The sequence below is a fragment of the Erpetoichthys calabaricus genome, chromosome 9 (assembly GCF_900747795.2).
Source record: "Erpetoichthys calabaricus chromosome 9, fErpCal1.3, whole genome shotgun sequence".
Classification (NCBI taxonomy): domain Eukaryota; kingdom Metazoa; phylum Chordata; class Cladistia; order Polypteriformes; family Polypteridae; genus Erpetoichthys; species Erpetoichthys calabaricus.
In genome coordinates, this window is record NC_041402.2 from 67,052,047 (window position 1) to 67,068,745 (window position 16,699).

General features: G+C 37.3%; 1 protein-coding gene across 1 annotated transcript in view; it reads left to right on the plus strand.

Moving 5' to 3' along the window:
* Nucleotides 1-4,968: 4,968 nt before the first annotated feature.
* Nucleotides 4,969-16,699, plus strand: part of dpy19l3 (dpy-19 like C-mannosyltransferase 3) — a 146,590-nt gene continuing 134,859 nt past the window's right edge. The window contains exons 1-2 of the mRNA XM_028809677.2: nt 4,969-5,234; nt 12,245-12,353. Coding sequence (XP_028665510.1) covers nt 12,251-12,353 — 103 coding nt within the window. The 5' untranslated portion in view covers nt 4,969-5,234; nt 12,245-12,250. The remainder of the gene's footprint in view (nt 5,235-12,244; nt 12,354-16,699) is intronic.

Genomic DNA, 16,699 nt, shown 5'->3' on the forward strand with positions numbered 1-16,699 from the left:
AGAATGTCTTTATGGACTGTAAAGAAAGAAAGTACTCTAAGTGCAGTGGAAATCCATTACAGTTAATGGTGGGTCACAATTGGAGAAAATGTAAGAAAAGTCACAAAGTGTTTTTCTTAAACAGATGAAATTTAGGGTGCTTTTACTGATTTTAAACACAAAACTGCGGGTCAAATATGACCCAAAGACATTAAGTCAGTTAAAACCTGATCTGTGAGGATTGCCTGTCATTTGTTTATGGTATGGTCCTTAAACCCACTAGTCCAACCTAATCAAGAGCAGTACTACTACTGCTATTACTTCTACTGCTATCTTACCTCAATTTGTTTATGCCAATATGGCAGCCTATCTATGTAACAGTGACCTGTGCCTTTTATTTGTGAGAAGTAACAAAATGATGTAGAGACTGAAAATACAGACAGTTGTATATAAGCATCATAATGGTGCTGACTTTCTAATACAATAAAAACAAATATATTGACCTGATTTGTACTTCTCTATCACTTCTCTATCTGTAAGCATGGTAGTTCAGCTACAACTTCTCAGATAAAACCAGTAGAGGCAATGCTGCTAATGTATGATATAGTACTGTATATTCATACTTCAGATGATGTTTTCATTTTGTTTTATTAGGTATGAAATTCATAGAATGAATCCCAGTCCCAAAAATGGCATAGAGCTGCTATTCCCCTAGTGCTGTTCTCTTACCTCAGCAGTGATTTGTCTTTCTGCAGAAGATTGAAGGTTTCAATCAAGACGGTGCCATCCTCTGGTTGGTGCAGCACAAACCCGTTACAATAGATATACTAAGTGGGTACATTATTACAGTAAGTTCACCTAATAATGAGCTGGTCTTTCACTTGTCCCCTATAACAGCCTGAACTTGTCAGGACATGGACTCAACATGTCATCAAAAATATAGAACAGGGATGCCACCATGTCACCTTCAATGTATTTCATACTTTTCGAACTTAACTGGTGATGCATCCTTACTTTGAATAATTTGTTCTCTCTCAACCCTACAGCCTTTCAGTTCAGTTGAGAGTTCACTGCAATAAGTCACATTTATTACTATGTTCCTGAAACTATTCATGTACTTGGGGCATGAATCATTTTCCTGCTTTAAAGTCCCATTTGCAAACTGGCACATTGCTACCATGAAAAGATGGGCCTGATGAATGAAAACATGTGGACATCATCTGGTATTCAAACTTTATTTTTTCCAAGGGAAATGGTGTGTGCTTCAACCATTCACCCCATCGCCCACTTGCATTAAAGCTATGCAGCAAAACATATCTACATGTTTAAAATAACCTGGTTATTTAATGGTACTATAATGGGATGTCTGGTTCCTTCTGGAACCATTGCTTGACAATGAACTATTCATTCTGGAAAGGGTTCTTTGCATATGAAACTGTTTTTTGGACTTTGAAAAAGTTCCTAATATGGAGACAAAACAAAAATCTTAAATATATAATAGGCAATGTGAAGTTAGCCTGTGTTATGATATGCATCAAAAGTTTTTTTAAAATCATGAAGCCATTAGTTTTTAATAAATCTGTTGTCTATTTATGATTATTTATGGACCCTGTTACAGGTCTAAATTAAAGATTCTTTCTGAAATCTCCATGTGGATTGTTCTTTTGGGAACTAAAAATGTTTTCCTGATGGCAGGCATTCCTAAGTTAACTCCTGGGATATCATTATGGCTGCAAGTGTTCATTCCAACCAATTTCAAAAACAAATGGTTCAGTCATAACTCCTAAATGATCTAATTGTTTAATTGGTGTTTCTCTTCTATTATTTTGCATTCATAAATATGCGGTAGCATATCTGCATTTAGACAAAATTCAGAAATTTGCATTTTTTCCATATCTATAAAATTTTTGTTTTTTTAACTCCTCTTTACTCCCTTAATTGTATCCAAATATTGACAATTAGTAGTGCAGTGCAGACATGAGTGTAAATGACACTGAATTTTAAAGCAGTGTCACCACTTCAGAATTACAGTAAGTTGTGTGCTAATACAATCCCACAGACCACCTTAGCTACAGAATTTCATCCCAACCACCTTCTCATTTAACTGGACACCTGTCTTTATTAAACAAGCTTTTATTTCCCAGTTTCTGTCTTTTTTATGGGTCGGCACGATGGCGCAATGGTACCGTTGCTGCCTCGCAGATAGGAGACCTGGGTTCGTGTCTGCGTTGGTTTCCTCTGGGTGCTCTGGTTTCCTCCCAGAGTCCAAAGACATGCAGGTTAGGTGCATTGGTGATTCTAAATTGTGCTTGGTGTGTGTGTGTGTGCCCTGTGGTAGGCTGGCGCCCTGCCCGGGGTTTGTTTCCTGCCTTGTGTCCTGGGATTGGCTCCAGCAGACCCCCCATGACCCTGTAGTTAGGATATAGTGGGTTAGATGGATGGATGTCTTTTTATGTCAGAAAATACTAAATGGGTTCACTATTTTTTTATGGGAATGTAAGGAAATATTTGTGTGTGTGACATTAATTATTGTTGCTTTTTAAGATTTCATTCTTTTTTACATACAGGTCATTTAAACCTTTTCTTTTTAATTAGTGCACAAGTGAATTTTATACTGAAGTAGATGATTCCCTTCAGTATGTGTTATTTGAACCTGTATCTGCACTGCTCATCAATACTCATCAGTATCTGGATACAGTTAAAAGAGTAAACTCGACAGGAAAAAGTCAATTTAAAAGAATATGGTAAAAAAAAAAGTTATAATTTAAAGATATGGCAAAAAACAGAGACATTTCTGAATTTTGTTTACATGTAAATATACTAGCACATATTTCTGAAGGAAAAATAAGAGAAGACAACAATTGGGTCATTTAGAAGTAAGATCCATCCATCCATCCATTTTCCAACCTGCTGAATCCAAACGCAGGGTCATGGAGGTCTGCTGGAGCCAATCCCAGCCAACACAGGGCAGGAACCAATCCCAGGCAGGGTGCCAACCCACCGCAGGACACACACAAACACCAAGCACACACTAGGGCCAATTTAGAATCGCCAATCCACCTAACTTGCATGTCTTTGGACTGTGGGAGGAAACCGGAGCGCCCGGAGGAAACCCACGCAGACACGGGGAGAACATGCAAACTCCATGCAGGGAGGACCCGGGAAGCAAACCCAGGTCCCCAGGTCTCCCAACTGCGAGGCAGCAGCACTACCCACTGTGCCACTGTGCCGTCCCAGAAGTAAGATTAAACCATTTATTTGTGAAACTAGTTGGAATGAAAACCCAGGGCCACCGTGGTACCCCAGGACAGAACTTGGAAACCCCTGTCCTATGGCATCACTCTGAAGAACCACTTTGTCACCTTTATTTTTACAACAAGAGATATATACCTCTTTGTGCCATAACTTTGTCCTCTAGTTGGTGTGAATTTACATAAGAACAAGTGACATTTTCTGTAACTTCCAGTGTCAAGTGTTCGTCTTCCTTGTCTCACAGCAACTGCAATCAAGAGTATTTCACAGAAGGAAACAGAACTCAGTTAAGTTGTCATCTGTAACATTCTAGCCATCACAAGCTGTCACAAGTTGTGTGTTTTAATATTCTTTTTTGGTGCTACTGTTTTACTCAGTTATTAAAATACTGCTGGATACACTGCCCAAGCTATGTCAATCTCTATTCTTTCTCATCATTAACTGTCCCTCTCCAACACACAATCAATTGGCTCCTGTCTACCATTCATAGACAGCATTGTGATGGTGTCTTCTCTTCTTTTGAAATTATTTTGGTGGACCTACTTAATGTATAAAAGAAACATTGTGTGTTATATTTCAACTTTCTAAAGAAAAATACAGCTGAGCTATGACATATAAAAGTGGTACAAAATATCCTAGACTTTTTGGGTGCTATGTGAAACAGAATTATAAAAAACATGATGGACTTGTTTATGTGGCTTCTAAAATCATTTGGGATGACCTTGCACAGTTTCACTCCATCTATTGCACTAGATGTGCAGGGAGAGCTGACTCCGTCATCTCTCGTTAGTCCACCAGCTCACCCCTTGTTTTCACTTCTGCCTTGTGGTAAACTCTGCCAAAGCCACACAGCACACTCCATCTGCTTCAAGGATAAGGTCACTGAACTCTAGGTAACCCACACTTACCTGTCCTGTACTGTACTCACCTGCTGGTTTAGGTCTAATTTTACTCTATTTTACATGTGTACTGCCATCTGCCTTTTGTTCTACAGTTTAATGCAATCTGTATGTCTATACAGTTCTGTTTTGCACTGTGTACATTACATCTGCAATTCTTATTTATTGTATTTATTTATACATCGTCATTTTATTATTTTATTGCCTGTATATACTTCCTGGACCCTTAACCAAGCAGCTATGCCACAACAATTTCGCTATTCTCTTGCAGAGCATATGACGAATTATCTCTAATCTGATATAATCTGATCTCTGGTGGCCTATCTTTAGTACTACTATCTGGCATCCCCAGAGGATGGATCCTTGAACCCTCTATTGGCAGCGTGGGGTTGGCAAGTGGGTCCAGTCCTACTCCACCAAAGATGGTCCGACTTTTCTGGGAGATATATGTGTGTCCCTGGGGAAAATCAACATAACGTGCTGCCGCCGTCGTCCAAAGTGGTTCCGATAACGGATGGATCGTTTGCATTTAGTTGCATCACAGTCAGTGAAAACAATCACCTACTTAAAATGTCAGTGCGCTTTAATCCCTACTTTTAATTTCTTGGTGTTTTTGAAAGTAGAACTGCTTATTAAGTCCTCTGCACCGAAGGACTGAAAAGGAGACAAAAGCTGCTGTCTCGTTTTAATCGATTTTATATATAATGCCATTTTCTTACCCGCATAATCCAAGATCTGGGTGAGTGGAGGTTTGGGGAGCTGGAGCCTATCCCAGCTAGTATATGGTGCAATGGAGGAACAAACCATGGACAGGTCGCCAGTCTGCCACAGGACATCTATTTTATATAATATTAAACGTATCATATAAATATTAATGGTCTGTTACAAACTGGCATTCCAGAATACACGTCATGCAGAACGAGTTCACAACTCCTATTATCATTTTAATGAACTTTGTGGCAACGCTCTGTCTATGCGCGTGTTATGCCTGCGAGTAGAATGTTTGGGAAAAGAACCCGTATGTTCAGCTTGTTCTTTTCGATTCTGGGATAATTCAGCGTTTACTGTTGCCTGACCTAACGGAAACCGTCCGCCTTTCGACTGGTAAGCAGGAACCCGCTGACTCACTTTGTGAACGGCATTGTCTTTCGTAACAACGTTTATTTCACGTCCTCGCGGACACCGTACATATCTCAGTTCAAACCGTAGCGCACGCCTGTCGCTCTTTGAGGGCTGGCCGGAGGAATGCAGCAGGGCAGGCCGATGCTTAGCAGGCCAAGGCAGTTATTAGCGATACTCGCTTGTAGCCTCACTCTTGTAACGCGTGTACAGCGCGCAGGGATGCTTTGTCAATCAGCAAGGCAAGTTACAGATCGAAAGAGATGTGCTGAACAGCCTATCAATTTATAATGAGCTTATATTTTTGGCAACAACAGGGGTTATGATGTTTTATTCTGTTGTGTTTATTATGTATTTATTAGACGGGCGCCCCGTCCAGAATTGGTTCCAGCCGTATTTTGTCGGTTGCAGGGATGAGCTTTAGCGGAGGCGAGCGTGAACTGTTTAGTTAATGGATGGATGGATTATTAATTAATTTATTTAACACTATAAATATAATGAACAATTCATAAAAAGTACACAATTATTCCGATTTAGCAGACAAGTATATTTTTTCTGTGTTCTCATATCTCCAGTCACACCTGCACAATAAATTCATTGTCGAGTCTAAATTGATCTGGTACAAGTCACGCTTGTGATATCTTGTTCCTGATTGGTTTCTTTTGCGTTGTGCATGCTGTGCTGCTGTAGTAGACTGTGGCACAGCCCAAATGTAATGTCTCAGGAAATGGATGGCCACATTTCACGTTATCCACCCAGCCACCCATTTCCTAACTTGCTTGTCTAGTTTTAGGTTTAAACACGGGAAGCCATTGCTAATCTGGCATTCCTGGGCACACTGTGAAAACCAGAGTTGAACAAGGAGCAAGTGTATTACTGCTCATACTCCAAAACACACCAACACTCACTCTTATGTGGCTAGTGTAGAGCTGCCGAGAAACCTAACATGCATGTCTTTGGACTGTGGGAGGAAATTTGGAGTATCAAAAAAAAACAAAAACACACATGTGGGAAGAATATATAAACTAACTAACCACTGCACCACCTAGCTGCCCTTGTGCAAATGGTAAATTCATTTACTTTCTATTTCTACAAGACTTTTAATAGTGTTTATAAGAATTACTTAAGAATTGGGGGAGGCAGCTTGATGGCTGATGTCTCCAGGACTCTAAACAAATCCAAATCATATTATGTGATATAATTTACTGTTAAATTCTGCTCTGTAGTTGTAGTATCTTTATTTTACTGTTGTACTGTATTGAGGATTACTTGTGTTCTGTTCTGTGTATTGTATTGTATTGACTCCCTTCTCTTTGACACTGCACGCCCAGCCTACCTGGAAAGGGGTCTCTCTTTGAACTGCCTTTCCCAAGGTTTCTTCCATTTTTTTCCCTACTAGGGTTTTTTTGGGGGAGTTTTTCCTTGTCTTCTTAGAGAGTCAAGGCTGGGTGGCTGTCAAGAGGCAGGGCCTGTTAAAGCCCATTGCGGCATTTCTTGTGTGATTTTGGGCTATACAAAAATAAATTGTATTGTAATTACTTAGAACACAGTGAAATCTCTTCTGTTTTATTTGTCTGGCGTCTCCTGACTTACCTGTACAAGAAAATCCCCACATATGATATTCCATTCCACATATGATATTCCTATTTCTGTCCCTCTCGACCTTCATTTTTAGGCAGTGTTTGGACCATATTTTGTGCAAGAAATTACACTCTAATGATAAGGAGTAAACCAATAGGTTTCTTCAGAAAAAAAATAATCAGAAGGGCTTGAAGTTGCACATGCCACATCAACTAACCCCAGGAGTTCACCCCAAAATAGAATACAAAGGGTCAATGTTATTCCTTTTCACAAAACTTTGAAAAATTATCTATCTATCTATCTATCTATCTATCTATCTATCTATCTATCTATCTATCTATCTATCTATCTATCTATCTATCTATCTATCTATCTATCTATCTATCTATCAAATTAAGTATCAGTAATATACGCATATGAAGTGTTGTTTTATGCTTTTTCCATGTTGCTGATCACAAATATAATATTTTTGATATTTGAAACATTGCCTCTAAGAGGGTTTTAGAAGGTTGAAAATGTTAAAATTTCAAACATAAGCATGTGGGGATTGTTTTAGACTATTTCAAGGTAAGTGATTCTGAATGTGATGTTATTTGTTATTTTTTACTATCATAACTGAGAATACTCTCACTTTAAATGTTTAAATTGAGACACAAATTTTAGTAATTCAAATATCTGATGCAACTATTCTTGTTTATTATTTACTTCTACCTCATGAAGTGAGTCATTACATTTCTTATGGACACTCCAATTTAGGGTGACTTACCCTAATTCAGACCTTTTATTTTACCATTCAGAATGATTTCAGCTTTACAGTTTACCATGAAATGTGCATGTATGTATGCACAGTAAGTGCTGTAATATTTTACAGTATACTTTATTGTTTATTGTATCTGTAAATCTTTGTAAGTGCCCACAGCCTGAACATAATGAAGATTGCTTTACAAAACTGAATTGAATTGTATTGAATACAATAGTTTAAGTAGATAATTCTAAAGTAAATGCTTTTCTTTGACTGGTCTGGGATCCTGGAAAATCCTTTGAATTGAACACTAAGATCACTAAAATCTGGTATTAAAACACATGCCATGAAATGAAGTACTATAGATCAAAGCCAATATTGAACAACAGCAAACAAAATTAAAATGCCCATGAAAAAAATCCAACATTCTGTGTGTCACCTAATCCATAAACTATATTAGTTATTCAGCAATATATTTAGAACATTGGAACGATCTAGATGAGAACAGGCCATTCAGCCCAATAAAGCCTGCCAGTCTTATTCACTTAATTCTTCTAAACTAACATCAAATGTAGTTTTGAAAGTCCCTACAGTCTTACTGTCTACCACACTACTTGAGAGCTTATTCCAAGTGTCTATGGTTCTTTGTGTAAAGAAAAACTTTGGTCTGTGTGAAATTTACCCTTGACAAGTTTCCAGCTGTGTCCCTGTGTTCTTGATTAACTCATTGTAAAATAACAATCTCGATCCAATGAGCACAATGAGTATTTTTGTCTAAAATATTTTGAAATAAATACATTAGAATAATCAGACTTTTTGCGCAAAAAGGAAGTGAATTCAAACAGAATCAAGTCTTTCAACTGAAAGGACTTATGAGTGAATGAGGTGTGGATTTTCAGTTCAAAAGTATCATCCTGTTAGAACACATATCCAGTTTGTGCACATCTCTGATAACTAACATGTGGATTATGTGACATGAGTAACTTGAGAGTTTTCCCATAGATATTTTGACATTGTTTGCTGTTGTTCAGTGTTTAGTACAAACTAAATGGGGTAAGTAACACATTCAAAAAATATCAACAGGTAAAACATTTGACTGGTTTGTAGACACATTGGCGAAGTTTGTTCTGAGTTTTTTCCAGCCATTTGTAATTTGCAGTGCTCCAGTTATGCTTCTAAATTTTTGAAACTGTAGTTTTCTTTGTAGAATTTAAACATTTTTAAAAGGTAAAATTTAGGCTATGTGATGTATTGGAGTTTCATAGATTTTTTAAATTAACATTCCATCCAACCTTCACTGAAGTCCTGGTGGAGATAACATATTACTGGCTTTTTGTAGTTTGTTTTAGTGGTGAAATAAATAGTGTTGCTTTATGATCAAATGAAGATGTGCACTTTTTTTTATGCTGCACATTGGCTTGTTTTCCCTTTATTCTTAACAGTAAAATGGAGTACAGCAGGACAAAAAAAATCGAATAATTGTGTATTTGTGGGGTTCTTCCCATATTATTAAGCCATGCATGTTAGTTTTATTTGAATATTCTAAATTGTCCCTGTGTCAGTGTGGGTATTAGAACCTCTTAATCTCCATTTGCTTAAACTGAAAAAGGTTCAGCTCTTTCAGTGCTGGAATCAGCCTTGTCGCTCTCCTCTGGTGTTTCTCTAACTGTGCTATGTCTTTCTTGTAATACGAAGGCCAAAACTATACACAGTACTCCAGATGAGACATGAGTAGTGATTTATATAGCTTAAGCATAATGTTCTTGATCGTCCTGTGCACTTCCTGAATGTGGAAAGTGACAGGTCTATTATAATTCCTAGGTATTTCTCATATGGTGTAATTTTTAGTTTCAAGAATCCCACTGTATGTTCAGATCTATTAACAGATATATATTTTTAGATGATTAATTAAACTTGCATGTCTGTAGTAGCTGCTGGCATAATGAAAGGTATCACTGTATGTAGTTTTTCTTATGTTTGTTACCTTACATTTGCTTATATTAATTTTCACCTTCTACAAATCTGTCCCATATGTGTTATTCAGGTCCTCTGCAACAGTTCAACTGATTTTAAATGATGTGTCCTTCCACCTAGTTTGCCATTATCTGCAAAGTTGACCAACTTCTTAATTATATTCTTGTCCACATTGTTTATGTACATTAAAAAGAACTGTGGCCCCAGTACTGATCCCTGAGGGACACCACTATTAACATCACCTTATTCTGAAAAAAGCACCTCTCACTCTCCCTTATTCTCAGCATTATGACAGTGCCCTGAATTCCCACTTTATTTAGTTTGATTACTAATCTTTCATATGGTACCTTATCGAAAGCCTTTTAAAAATCAAAGTAAATAATGCCATATACATTTATAATTTTTTGATTATTTTCCTTTATTGTTTCCACATATAATTCTAGGATATTTGAGAAATGTGATATCCCATGTTTGTCCGCATGCTGGCTATGTGCTTTTATGGTTTCCACATAGAATTCTAGGATATACAAGAAACATGATCTCCCCTGTTTTTACGCATGCTGGCTATTTGTTAATATGGCATTTCTTCTTGTGTGATACTCAGTCTTTTCCTTAATAATTGCTCCCATTAATTTACTTAGAAATCATGTTGGGCTTAATGACCTATAGTTCATAGAATCAGTCTAACCACCTTTTTCCTATAATGGAATAATATTTGCTAGCTTCCAATCTGTAGGAATTTCCCCATTGTGTAGCAAGTTTCAAAAATAAGCATCATATGGTTATATATGTGCTTATATGTGTTAATTAACCTCCTTAATTACTCTAAGGTAGGTGTAACTGGTCCTGGTCTTTTGTAATTTTCAAATCACTAAATTTCTTCCTTAGTAGTCCCAGTAACTGTTGGAATGTTATTGATTTCTTTATACATGTAGTTCAGAGCATTCCCTTTTTTACTATCTATATTTTGTTTTCCCCTTTTAGTTCCTAATACACTTTACTTCCTTCTTGATTGTTGTTTTACTACTAAAATATTGAAATAATCTGTTTGGGTAAATTTTTGACCTTTTCTGCAATGTTTTTCTCCGTGTGCCATTTATCTTTCCTAATATTTTTTAACCATTGCTCTCATGCTTTATTAAGCCAAACTGAGTACTGAGGCTGTTAGTTTTATACCACGATCTATCTATCTATCTATCTATCTATCTATCTATCTATCATATATATATATATATATATATATATATATATATATATATATATATATAGTAGCTGTTTTGTCCCTTTTATAGCTCCTTATTTATTCATTGTGGGGATTTCTTCAATTCATTACTGCTTCTTAATTTTGGGAAAAATTTGTCCTGCATTAGATGTAAAAAACTTTCCAAACCTTACCCACATCCATTTCCCCCTTCTCCTCAAATACATCCACACTTAAAAGCCTATCCCAAATTATTTTATTTAGGCTTTGCTGAATCTGCTCAAAATTTTCGCTAATAAAAATAAACGTAACAGTTTTAGTTTTTATATATGCACTTTCCCTAAACACTGTTAAATATATGATATATATTGGTCACTTGATCCCATGGTTTAATCACATCTATCACCTGAATCTTATGCTGATTATTACAAAATACTAAATTCACAGGAGTTTCCCCCCTTGGGTAATTAAAGTTCCCCATGCCTATATTATCTCACCTAAACTTTTTTTTATATTTTTAAAAGGTGTATATTGAAAACATTGTGCAAACTGAGCTGCATATAATACACTCCTAATATAAGGCCCCTCTCCCTAATTCTTAACATCAACAGTAAGATATCTTGCTTTATATAAACGTTGACTCCCTCATTCTTCGGTTGTGCCTAGATTTTCTAATAGCTGTTTCCATCTCCATTATTTAGCCAGACTATTGTTTTTATATCATAATGATGTGAAGCTGCATGTAAATCCAACTCAGTTATTTTATTCTTAATACTTGTGGCATTCATTTAAGCAACTTTCATCTATTACATTTTGTTCTGACTTATTAATAGTTGATTAGAAGTTTACAAACATCTTGTATATTTGTATTTATATTACAGTCTGTCTCTTTATATGATATTTTAAACCTGGCCTGTCCTAAACTCCCTACTTAACCTCATTTCTAAATAATTTCTGTTCCAGAGGGAGTCCCAGTGCCCCATAAACCTATACCCCTATATTGTACACCAAGATTTAAGCCATGTGTTAAACCTTCTGATCTCCTCTTAAATTATTTGGACTGGTATGTGGCATACAGTAGGCAGAACTTAACATTTAAATCGAATTGACACCTAACTCTTTAAATCTACAGCACTGACAGCCTATATGTATGTATGTCATTTGTTCCAATATGCATGAGTAGGCCCTGCCATTTATGTTTGTGTCTTCCACCAGGCCTCTGGTACTCCATTATCCCTCATTTGGGTTAGGTGGGAATAACAATGTAATGCTATGTCGAAACCTAGTACCCCAAAAGTAATTTTTCTACTTTTCAGAAATTCATTCTGAAGTTCATTTACCTTGTGATGACTTTGATTGAAGTAATTATTTAATTTCTGCTTATGTCTTCATAAATTGTGCTCTCATTATGTATCTTTTTTGCTTCTTTGATGATATCAGAATTTGCAGGTGTGTCATTACAATTATTTTAATTAAATTTTTTGCTTTTTGTGCCAGATAATCATGGCATCTGTAAGACAGAGAAGAATGAGCAAGACTAAAGAGCCCAACCAGGAACAACCTAAACAGGAGGTCAAATTGGAAGCAAAACCAACAATTCATAGAGGTATTAATTACTTAATATTTTTAAATTAAACTTAGGCGTTTGTTACAGGATTGCTCATGGCAAATGCATATATGCAAGGTGTTCCAAAATGTATACATGTACATGTTCCTCTTAATACTAATTTGTACAATTGTTTTCAGGAACATAATTTGGTTGTTAAGTATTTTAGTATTAAAATTCAGGCACATTGTGGTAAATTTGACATCACACCTGTCAGATACTCTCAGATGTTTAAAACTGGTGTCTATGCACATTTGACATTATTAGATAATCTGAAATCACTGACCAAGTTTCCAGCTGTAACTGCTTCTCTTATTTCTTAAGTTGTTTTCTTTAACTAACTAGAACCTTATTTTATATACAACTCCCATTATATTTTAGGTAACTTCTCTGGTAAAAGTTAAAATTTATGAGGATGCTTCAGTCACTTTTTATTTTCATTTTTTTCTAAAGACTACTTCTATTCTTTTTACTTTCCCACTGACATATTCTTTTAAAAAATAAGGAGATCGATTTTCCTCATCTTGCACCCTTGGCCATGCTGGAAAAAATATTGCTCAATTTCAAGGACTTAGACACCATCTCTGCAATATATAAAATTATTTTACAGTCCCTCTCTTTCAAAGATCCAAGTGGACAATTTGAAAAAGATCTCTTAATCAATATATCAGAAAGGGAGTGGAAAGTAGCAATGCAGAGAATTCACTCGAGCTCCATATGCGCAAAGCATGCAATTATTCAACTCAGAATTATATATCGAGCACATCTGTCTCGCCTAAAACTGTCCAAAATGTTTCCAGGGCAAGATCCAATCTGCAAACGTTGCAATCAAGTCCCAGCCTCACTGGGTCACATGTTTTGGGCCAAATTAACATCATTTTGGACCAAAATTTTTAAGTGCCTCTCAGACAGCCTTGGTGTTGCAATCCCTCCTAACCCATTAACAGCTGTGTTTGGTGTTCTTCCAGATGGGTTTAAATTGGAGAAGGACAAACAAACTGTGATTGCATTCACTACACTTTTGGCACGCAGACTTATTTTGCTAAACTGGAAGAATCCTAACTCTTCCCTTTTAAGTCAGTGGGTAACCAATGTTTTATACTATTTGAAATTGGAAAAAATCAAATATTCAGTTAGAGGATCTGTACAGAATTTCTTTAAAACCTGGCAGGATATAATCAATAAAATTTTAGAATAAGCTCTTAAAGCACCAAGGAAGTAATTATCTCTGCATTTCTTTTTCCTCTCCATTCATCTCTACTGGCCTATTAAACTCATCAATTTAGGTATGTTTATAAGCCTTAAGTTTTATCCCGTTGGCCATGCTCTCTCAGGGGTGGGGGTTGACTTGTTTTTCAATCCTATTTTTTGTAAAAATTGATCGATTTGTATGAATGATTACAATAAAATTAATAAAATTATTAAAAAAAAACATAAAACATTACTCCACCTTCATTTTCATCCTGATACTTAAAAATTAGATAGCTCTGTGAAATTTAGGTAGCTATCAGATTGTACCTAATTGATTATAGAAATGAGTTTATGCTCTTTGAACTGTGGATAGGATCCTCATTTACCCTGTCACAATTGCTAGAGTAGGGTGGTAATAATTAACAACAAAATGCAGTAGATGTCAAAAGTCTAAGCACCCTTATTAAAATTTTAGATACATCATATTAGTGTCTTTATTATATTATTTACAAGGGGGCTCCGCCCCCTGCTCGCTTCGCTCGCCTACCCCCGGCGTTTTGAACCTGTGCCCGCTGGGCAGCCACGTGTGAGGATGACGCACGTTTAATACGGATCGTCCGCCCGTGTCACTCTGGGGCCCCCCACTGTTAATACGGAGCTCCGTCCGTACTATTATGCGGTGCATTGTGGACAACTGCGGACCCCGTAGTGTTTCCCGTTTCAGTTTGTATCTCGGTCAGTCGAGCTTTTGTTTTTGAAGCTTTTGAATTCTGGTCTTCATTATCTGTAACCTGCTGTCTATGTGTTTGGCCCCCTCGTTTAACCTGTTTATGACGTTTTACTTTGCTTTCTACTCTGTCTTTCATTTCTGATCTCGCTTTATTCTGCTTTTGTTTCAATGACACCTGGTCCGTGGTGAATATATATTCCCTTTTTCGAGTAATAATTTTCATTTGTTTGCGATACTGTGATGTTTATCGTACTGTTAATAATGCATCACTGTAATGTGATTCAGCTACGCTGTATAGTTTGGATGTGTGAGGATGACGTATGTTTAAAACGGAGCGTTCGCCCGTGTCACTCTGGGTCTCCCCACTGTTACTACGAAGCTCTTTCCGAACTATTATGCGGTGCATTGTGGAGCACTGCAGACTCTGTAGTGTTTCCCGTTTCACTTCGTATCTCGTTTAGTCGAGCTCTTTCTTTTTGGAGCAGTGCCTGCCTGGTCTGCGGCATTTCAGACGCATGCTGTAGGCGCCTGCGTTCATTAATTATATCCAGGCAGGCACGTGTTTGTATCTCGGTCACTTGAGCTGTGTCGTGTTGAATCTGTGCCTGCTTTGCCTACGCAGTTTAAGACACGCGTTGTAGGCGTCCACGTTCATTAGATCTGTCCATGTGGGCTCGGTGTCGAAGCTGTGTTAGTTGTTGAGCTGTTCGGTTTTGGAGCCGAGACAGTTTTGCTTCCGCGGTTTCAGACGCGTGTCCGTACCATCTCGGGTTTGATGTATGAACCTTTGTGGACTCCATAGTGTGTCCTGTTTCACTCTGGGGCGGGGCGTTGACTCCTCCTGTTTTACTATGTCTCCTCCTGCGCCTTCACCACGCATTAGTGCCACTCACAATATGGTGGCGACGCTTGCGCCTTCCGTATTATGTCGGTTTTTACAATGCTGAGTAGGCGCCTTTGCCTTTTGTACTTTACCGCGCCTTCCGACGCACGATGTAGGCGCCTGTACCTTCCGGGTCTGCCTCCGCTGTGTGGTGTGGACGTTTAACTGTCGTTGTTTCTGCCTTTATATTCTGTATTTCGGTGTGCATGTGTTTCGTGCCTAGGTTTTTTTTGAAGCTGTTGCATTCCAGTTTTCATCATCTGTAACCTGCTCTCCATGTGTTCGTCCCCGTTCTTTTATCCCTTTATAAAGTTTTACTTTGTTTCCTACTCTGTGTTTTATTTCTGACTTCGCTTTATCCTGCTTGCGGCATGTCAGATGGTTCATAGTCTCTCTCGTTTTACTCTGGGGAGGGGGGCTTTGTTCTGTAACCTGCTCTCCATGTGTTTGTCCCTGTTCTTTACCCTCTTTATGACGTTTTACTTTGTTTCCTACTCTGATGGTTCGTAGTCTCTCCTGTTTTGCTCTGTTTTTGGGCTTTGTGTGGCGCCTGCTCACGTGCGTAGTCTCTCCCGTTTCACTCTGGGGGGGGGGGGGGGGGGGGGGGGCTTTGTGTGGCACTTGCGCACTATGTCTTTTGCGTCCACGGGCAGGTCCCTGCGTCCATATCCGGTTTACCATTCTGGTTTAGTAATATGGATAAGATCCTAAGAATAACACCATTAATGTGAAAACAAATGGATTTTTAGGAAAATAAGTAGAAAGATTAATGCCTCAATTACACAAATGAAGACCACTTTCGTTGGGTTTTAAAAAAAAAAAAAACTCAGAAAGGCCTAAATGCTGTACTTTGAAAAAAGGCTAAGGCCTGCACAGTCAGAAAGGCCTAATGTTTATAAAATCATCACTAATCGAGAGGGCAACCACTAAAATCCTGGCAGAAAATAACAATGCTTCAAGGACTATTTGAATCAATATTTTTTCAGCTAAATAGAAAAACAGCATAAAAATGTTTAAAAAAACAAATATATAAAGGATACTAAAGAAGAACACCATCCAAATCCTATGCCAAGAAATCCAAAAGCAAATAAAACATAAACCTGAGGAACAAGAACATAAAGGGAACCTAAAAACAAAAAAAAAAGAGTAGGAGTATCTAATTCCTCAAAAGAGAACTGCCGCAAACCTAAGAAATATATAGGGTTCTTTAGTTTGCATTAGAAGGCAGTAATTGCAAACTAATGTGGAATGGGACCAAGGCAAAACCACTGTAACAGGAAGAATACATAGGGTTGTTTATGTTGTGCCTGAAGGCTAAAGTTACAAACAAATGAGGAAAGCAACTGGTGCAAAACTACAAACATTACAATAAAAGTGAACATACGATGCACAAAGGAATTATGGAATTTTACAAAATTTCCAAAAAACAAACACACACAATGCTAAAACCTTTTGCTTTGATATAAGCAGTACTGTATATCTTTTCAGATAGTTCTCTATCGACTTAGCATACCTGGATTTTCCAATTGTAATCCAGTTGTA